Source organism: Apaloderma vittatum, unplaced genomic scaffold, assembly GCF_000703405.1.
Source record: "Apaloderma vittatum isolate BGI_N311 unplaced genomic scaffold, ASM70340v1 scaffold22726, whole genome shotgun sequence".
Lineage (NCBI taxonomy): Eukaryota > Metazoa > Chordata > Aves > Trogoniformes > Trogonidae > Apaloderma > Apaloderma vittatum.
The window spans coordinates 1-8682 of record NW_009721552.1 but is presented as its reverse complement, the minus strand read 5'-3'; the positions used below and the strand labels follow the sequence as shown (position 1 = coordinate 8682).

Below are 8682 nucleotides of genomic sequence, written 5' to 3'. Positions count from 1 at the left end.
GCTTTGTCACTGAAGTGTTTCCACCTGCATCTTTTCTTGTAGATTCAATTGCTGGACACAATGAATCCTCCCCTCTGCCCCCACCCAAATCCACATGGAGAGACCTTCAAGATTTAAGACATGTATGAATTCTCTCTCAAAATGCTAGGGGGCACTGAACTACCAAGGAAAACATGGTTCAGAAATTCTTAGACTGAGACCCTGAGCTCCCAGAGACACTGAAGACACTACCGTGCTTTCCATTCGAAAAAGGGAACTCAGCCCTGAGTTATGTGGCATACTCCCTGATGAAGATGTTCTTGGGCTAAGTTTTATTAAATATTCACTACATTTAGCATCCTAATCAATTGCAGAGGGTGGTGGTTTACATTATTTTATAGATGCTACATGTATCACTTCCAAATTAGCTAAAGCGATTGCTAGGCACTGAATTAAACTCTGCACGTGATACTACGTGGCTTATACTCCCTATTGCCTTCAAAGACATTACCCATGGTTTGCAAAGTACAGTATGTCCTTCTGGATGAAGGAAACCATAAGCAAATCCCTATCTTTAGGAACAGTCTGTTCAGTCATGTTTCTGTATTTCATGTTCCATTTGATTAAAACCATAATGAGAATAAAGACTTTATAATCTTTATAAAGCCAATTCCATGCAAAGATGATAAAAGATCTTGTAAGTTCCCTGACAAATGGTGACATTATCCAAATGCCTTTTGGCTGAAGAGATTCACAAATCATATGGAATTTCATATCTTCAGTAGGCTGATTTTTGACGGCTGTGGAAAGGATAGAATGGGATCAAGCTTGCTTCCAAAACTGGTAACAGTCTGCAAAATAACCAGGAAAGCCCAGTTTTGGAGAGGGCTGCGTATAGCAAGGATACCCCATGTTTGTGACACCTACCATTAGCACTTTAAAGAGTTACAGAAGCAAGTATTTTCTGGAGGAACTGAAGGGGTGGGCTGTAGTAAAGGTATCTAGAACCATCCATCCTGATATGAAGTTCTAAAAAGCTACAAAGCCTTCAGCTCAGTAACAAACCTATCATTCACGATGACTGTGGTCTGGCTTTAATGGCGAGCGCTCTCCTGCACCTTCACCTGAGCATGTTGGTCTCACACACCTTAGAGCATACTGAAAGAAAAATATCTCTAAATCTAAAAATGCCACATACGAAAGGAGGTTCTTGTTGGCATACTTGCTACTGAATAGCCATACAGGCCAGACCCTTTCAAATAAGTAAAGCTGTAATGTTTTACACCAGCTGAGGATCAGACCAGTAAAGTCCTACAAATAAGATTTACCATTCCACACAGAGACACAGGGGAATTACTAGATGAGCAAATGCAAATTTCATCTTCAAATATCACCTTATTCTTCTCCAGTTAGACAAGCAGCCATTTTACAAGGGTGTGTTATTAACAAACACAAGAATGCCAGCTATATCCACATGACAAAATATTCAGGGATTTTCAAAATCAATTTCAGAGACAAACAGCTGTCACAGTGGGTTCTAGATCTAAGAAATTCCTAAAGAAAGAATAAAATCACCTACATCCCTTACATCAACAAAATCAAGAGAAAAACATCATCACATTTGGCACTTTGGTTGCCTGTAAGAACTACAGAGAACTATCAGGACAGGTGTTTTCTTCCAGTCTGGCAAGGACATCCACACTTCGATCAATATATTATTTTTATTATAATGAACCTGACAGGCAAATATTTTTATTCACCCTAAAAATACAAGAAAGAAAGATCTATTTGGATATTCAAATAAATTCACTTAGACTAAGCCTCTATCCTATTAGTGTTACACATTAGCAGAGGCCTGAATTTTGATGATGCAGACATTAATGAAACATGAACTTGGACGTTACGTGACGGGTGGGAAGGGCGCCTTGGTGGCACAGACAATAGAGAGCTGATCTTATGAAAGAGGACTAAGACTGTGGCCTGTTTAGCTTAACTGAACAAAGGTGACATCTGATCGCTGTTTCACTGCAGGATAAACGTCAAAGCAAGAAGGAGCTTCAGGGAAATGCTGGAAGAGGAATGCAAAGCTGTGAATTGGCCATAAAAATGTATTCTTTAAATTAGAAGAATTTAAATAAGAGGTTCTGAAACAGTCTCTCAATAGGAAAGCTGGGGTGCTTAAAATTGCATAGATGGAGCCCGACTGCTTTATGAAAGGGCAATTGCTGTGTGCATCAGGCAGAATTTTGCATATTCATTGCCTCATAAACTGAACAACCTGAGAAAGGCACTCAAGGAGCAAATTCAAATAGGCTCATTATCATGCTTTTGTGGAAAGGTAATACAAGATCATTACTCCTTGTTTCATTAACACATCATATGAAACATTATTCTAACCTTTAAGTAGGATTGTTTTACATATAACTGACACATTGCACTCTGAATATTAGACATTGTGCATTTAATACTGTGTTCTTCCTGTTCATAACTTCCACAGACAGAAGTTTAAGCTGCATGTGCTCAGCACCTCTGAAAAAAACAGGTCCAGAGCTCATTGGTGTCTTAAAAATTATCACTTTCACTTATACTCCTGAACCTGGTAAGTTGTTTTAAAAAACACTCTGAATTTGCTAAGATACTGATTCAGCTCAGCTCAGTACAACACACACATCAGACACAAACTCTTCCTCTTAAATCTGCCAGCTGGATTTAACATTTGATTCTTGTGTTTAAGCTCTAGTCACTTCTAGGATGTCTTTTTTTCTTTTTTTTTATTCACTGGCATCTATGCAGTGATCCTGTTGCTATATAATCAGGATTCAGACCTCTCAATGTCAACAAAATGTAGTCAAAAGAATCCATGAAATCCTGCTCCAATCGATCAGTTGTAAATATCTTTGTTGGGTGATTCTCTTGAGAAATCAAGTTATACAAAGCCTCTTTGTTAATTGGCGCTTGTTGAAGAGCCAGAGGGATATAATTCATTTCCACTTTCTAATATCATCAAGACTTGAGTTTAAGGATCTTGAGACACTGAAGCACTAAGATTTGCAATCTTTTTTTAGAGAAGCATGAGAAGAGGAAGCGACTATCTGAGCTCTGCAACCATTTCATTCTTAGCTTTGCCCCTTTTCCAGCGGTGATGTTGCTTGCTTCCCACCTGTCATTATCTTCCTGAAGATATCCAGGATGAGACTCTTTGGTAGCACTACTCTAAACAGCAACTATAAAAACAATATTGTTCTGTGTACTTCTTTTCTTCCTGATAGGTCCCAGTTTAGGTCAGCTCAGTTGAAGTAAACATGGCAACTTCTAACTGACCATTGTTATAAATGCCCTACGAGCTGTGATGATAGTTTAACCAAGTTCTTTATCATCCAGATGTTCCAAAACGTAAGCCAACAAGTTGGCCCGCCAACACACATAAAAACTTTACACATAATTTCTGGTTGTGTAAAGCAACCATTAAGGTCAGTTATGCTGCTTTTCTAGGAGGTTAAACAAGAGCATCAGGTGACTTCGTGAGCTCTGGGGTTTATCTCTTTTTACTAAGACGTCATGAAGCAGCAAGGCCCAGCTGCTCCCTAAGACATAGGGAGCCAAGCAGAGTAATGCAGACAGCAGGAGAAGCACCTCACCAAGCAGAGTCCAGCCTCACAGTACCTGAGGAAGGTGAGCAGGGCAATCCAGAGAAGGTAGCCAGGTTCCACCAGGAGTCCAGGTCACCAAGAAAGACCATGGTGATGTGCAGGTCTAGGACCAAGCTAGGAACACGAGTCGGGATCAGGACTGGATAGTTACTACAGAGAGATCACCAGGAAGGTTCACAGTGGCAAGTTAGCCCAGAGGTCAGAGGTCACAACTGTGAGGTCCATAGCTGGGTACATAGACACTCTGAGATAGAACTAGAGACAGATATATCTCCAAACTAACTGAGATAGAAGTCCCAAGCCTGAGCTTAAATGGAACCCCTAAGCCTATGGGCAGAGGGCATCATGGGTGGAGATCACAGGTGAGGCTCATCAAGGTCATCAAGGCCCATTACTGACTTCAAGGCCCTATGACTGAAACACAAAACATGGTGCAACCAGGTAACAGATGATTGTTTGGGTCACAAGAAGACATGATTTGGCTCTAGGATACGTAAAGAAACCGCTGCATGGATGAAGACATACCATTTTTTTTTCTGATTTTGAGCAACAGTGAGAATATTCTTCCCAAGTTGCTCCAGCTTTACTGGAATGTCAGCGAGTATTGAGCGTCCTTGTTCTGCAAAGGACACACCACATATAAGAATTTTTGGGTAGTTTGGTAGTTTTGGGCAGCTGTTTATATTAAGATACAGATGCTGAGAAACAGAAAACAAAGGAAAGAGAGATGTGGCTGTCTCAAGCCTCCAGCAAAGAATGTTGAAGGAAGAGAACTCAGGAAACATATAAACAGAATCAGTTCTGAGTAATGGCTTGATTTATCCAAGAAGATTAAAGTTGGTGTGATAGGAAGAATTATATATGTCTTCAGCAAGCCCCAAAACACACTGAATTTTATAAAACTCACTTACAGGATTTCTATTATGATCATAAAAGGAGGCCCAAGAAAATAAAACATTGGTAATGCTAAAGTTTATTATTTTAAAAAGGCTAAAGCTAGAATAAAGGCATACGAAGAGAGGGACAAATTCTGAGGAAATCAGCAGAGCATCATTAACTTCATTTCTGTCAAAGCTTCCCCTGAGTACTTCAATTAGAAAATGAACACAGTGTCATACATAAATAAAACCCTCGCAATATGCTCAGCATTACACACTGTCAACAAAATTTGGAAGCCTGTCTTGAGACTTAAAAACTTTTAGACAAACAACCTTTCTGTCTACATGCTTTTCTAAGCATGGAACACCTCTTAAAAAGGAGATTTGGCCTTTCAGATATAAAATAAATACCAGCTGAGCCTCTCTCTCTGTTAAGAGTTTAAGGTGGAGGATTAAGAGCAAATTAAATAAGAAAGGAAGCCTTTTAAATCTTTAACAGGCTAATAAAAATCCTAGTTAACACCATCTCTTACCACACGCGGTAGGTAAGAAGTAGAGGAGGGCAGGTTGTTCCACAGTAGACTGGGGCTAGAAAATCAGCCTACTGCCACCTCCCTGCAACACTTAGCAGAGGCAGGAAACAATTCCAGTTTCTATATAGGGAGTGGGGACTTTGTCGTTACCTCTCTCTCCCCAGGTAAAGAGTAAGGCTTGGTATCCTTTTGAGAGATACCATCTCCTCTCCTGCAACATGGACTCCTTCATGCTATAACAGGTTTCTGCTGGGAAAAAGTGATTTAGCAAACGCAAGGAATAAAATGGAGATGATTGGCAATGTTCTGACATGCAGTGAAGCTCACTCCCTGCACCTTCGTCTTCACAGCCATCACCACAGCTCCCGTCTGCACCCTTAGCAGCCACACTTCCACGTCTGAGCTGTCCCAGGCACAGACAGGATGCCTCAGCCATGAGTGCTCCTGACAGGGAAGCAAATTCTCTTTGGATAGCTCACAGCTGTTCCTCTTTCTACCCTTTGACTAGGCTCTCTTCTGCTTGTGGAAGTGTACTTTGAAGGAATTTGGCAGCTGATACCAGTGGGGAACTCCCACAAAGGCAAAGAAGTTGTGTGCAACTTGTTAGTGGCAAAGAACTTTTGCGTTCTGATGAGAATGTCACATTATAAGTGATGTTGCATGTGATGAAGCACAGACTTACAAACCAAGGAACCCACCTTACCCTCTCCCACATAAATTCCTAAGGATCTCCACCCATTGCCTATTGTTTTCTGCTGCTGTTTTTTTAAAAGTGTCTAACATGAAATAATGCAATGATTACTTTAGTGTGTATATAGACTATTCAAACAAAAAGAGAGAGCAAAATAATTGCACAACTAAAGACAAATAATTAACTCCCTGCAAACTTGTTTAAATTCCAGGATGCTCAGATTACCGGTTAAAATAAATTCTCTTTGGATCTTCTACGCAAATATATAGATGTGTAGCTTGTACCACAATGCTGATCCACCACGTTTGATGTTTATTGTATTTGAGGGGTTGGCTTTCACTCCCATACATATGCAGTGGTTTTGCAACAGCATTTGTAATTTCATCTCCAAGGAACAATGATAGATCGACAGCATTGAAGTCTAACGCCTCTCGCGTAGCCATTTAAAGTCACGGAACCTGTTGTGCAGCAAATCTCCCTCCTATCAACCTGCTTATCTCTGAAGAAGGAAGGAAAAACCAAGAAGAGTTTCCAGTACTTTGTCCAACTACCCACTGAAATTATAACACAAAGGAAATACATTTGCCACGAAGTTAGGTGCACATTCAGAAAAGCATTTGAGGCAATCAGCTCTGCTGTTACCTTTTTCTCCTGAGCAGTGAGATTCGGAGTTCTCACAGGTGCATGGGGTATTCCTTTCCTCCGACCTCTGTTTTCAGGCAAAGGGTACAGAGGAAGTCCACAACAGATTTCCTTCAGGCTGGTCATAGGTGCTGAGGAAATACAGGAGGAAAGGCAAGGCAAACTGGAGAGGTGCAAGGAACGGGGAACCAAGTGTGCAGGCAAGCAAGACGCTGAGCGATTCAGATGTACCACCGCTCCAGGGGGATCTCCAAGAGGACAGCCTGTCCTCTGGCTTTTGCAAACAAGCCTGCCAAGCAGTGAGGGCATGGCACAGGTGACACACCTCCCCCCTCTGTGCCACACCATTGGCTCTTCCCTCCTCCCCTAAAATAAATGATTCACAGTTTTGCTCTTTATTTTCTGGGTGCTTTGTCAGCTGGTGCTGTGCTAAGCCACCAGAGAAAACGCAATCACTTTCCGGATCATCTGATGCCCCCAGTGTCGTAGTGAAAGTCATGGTCTGGAGCATGAACCTTGCCTGAGACCTCAAGGATTGTGTGCTTACATTTCTATAGTTTAAAAAGTGACTAAAGTTAATCATTATTATTCACATCACTGTTCATACACACTGTTCAGCTAAGATGGGCGTTCTCTGTTTGACACCTCTAGGTATGGGCTGTTCCTCAGATCTCAGCACTTCGTCTTCTAGACAACAGCAGTTGTCAATGATAACAGCAAAATTTCCCCTTAGGTGTTAGCTCCTCTTATTTCACAAGCATGAATGGATTTTAGTAGTATTAAATTGGAAATTTATTCATTAGCACTGGTAATGGTTTTCTCACGACAGGCAATAATTAAGGCTTTCAGCTCTAAATCACTTTTATACCCTACGGTCAACCACAACTAGAAAGTCTTACGGTACTGCCACCCAGACATCACAAGTAAATGAATATACTTAACTTTGATTTTCCACTTACAGTGCAACATGAACTTTACTTTCCATTTTGAGTTGTTTATATTATATGGGAATTTCTTGACCTTTACTACAATCATGGAACTACAACTTGTGGCCAGGGAATTTTCTCAAATGCCACAGTTTAAGCCACCTTGTGAAATTAACTGGCAGAAACATTTCAGGTAGAAATGAGCCTAAAACCTAGGAATAAAAAAATAGGACACTCTCCTGCAAAGGCAGCAATCAACAAACGATGACAACAAAGCACAATTATTAAATGACAGCATCTCATTAATGTCACATTGACTTTAGCTCTGGGACATACCGCACACCCCCAGCTCCCACTGAAGATGCTCGAGTTGAAAGAACTCAGAACATCCCAGGGGAGCTGAGCACACAGCAGACTCAAACCCTCTGAAGGATACTAACTGTCATTTATGGAGGGGAATTTTGTTTTGCGGTTATACAAATTAGCTGCTTTCAAACAAAGGGAAAAAAGCAAGAGGAAAAAGCCTCGTTCATATTTTAAATTTTTCTACTGGGTTTTCTTATTAAAAACCTACAAAAAAGGATGATAGGGGTAAAGTCAGAAAATTCTAACCCAAAATCTAGCTAAATAACCCTGTCTTACATAAACTCCCAAAGGGAACTAAATCTTTCCTTGTTCTTCTGTGTATGACCCACATTCTCCAAATCCCTATCAGGTCTGATCCTGTGCACACACGGGCACAGGAATAACCTTGTCTGTCTTCGAAGTCCCATCAGACCGGCTTCCCTCCGTGACATCAGACAGAAGTTAAAGGCGTTATATTGCTGTGGGGGCTGAAGAGAGAACAAAGCTGGGGGGAACTCATTCCCTGAATTAAAATTATTTCTAGGGCTGAGCACTTCCATCCCCTGATCACCACATGCTGGAGCCTCTCTGTCTCCCTGGGAGCTTTGTGTCGGAGTCACCTGAGCAAATCCGACCTCAGGATGGTCATTGCCAGTGTTGGCCGGGGCAGCCAGGTGTGCCGGTGGTGCCAGAGCAGAGACCCCAGCTCCTCCGGGATGTCACAAGCCCCCTCCCTGCCTGGCTTGTCCCAGCTCGTGTCTGTGACGAAGGAAGGAAACCCGGCGATGTGCCCATTCGTACACCCTGTGAGCCGTCCGTACCTAAAAACCCGAGAGCCTCCGGGCTACCCCCGGGCCCAGTGGGTGCCTGGGAGGGCCTGTGGGTGTCATGTACCGGGCGGCCTGGCAGAGGGTGCTGCAGGGACAGCAGGCACTGGCCCGGCGGGCTGCCCCCGCCCTGCGCACACACGGACACACACACAGACACACGGACACAGACACACGGACACACAGACACAGACACACACACGCGCACGCA

General features: G+C 42.3%; 1 protein-coding gene across 1 annotated transcript in view; it reads right to left on the bottom strand.

Annotated features, from left to right (window-relative positions):
* UROC1 (urocanate hydratase 1) overlaps window positions 1-6576 on the bottom strand; it is a 40838-nt gene extending 34262 nt beyond the window's left edge. Inside the window, exon 1 of the mRNA XM_009871445.1 lies at window positions 6374-6576. Within this exon, the coding sequence (XP_009869747.1) occupies window positions 6374-6499 (126 nt within the window). The 5' untranslated portion in view covers window positions 6500-6576. The remainder of the gene's footprint in view (window positions 1-6373) is intronic.
* Between the last annotated feature and the right edge of the window lie 2106 nt (window positions 6577-8682).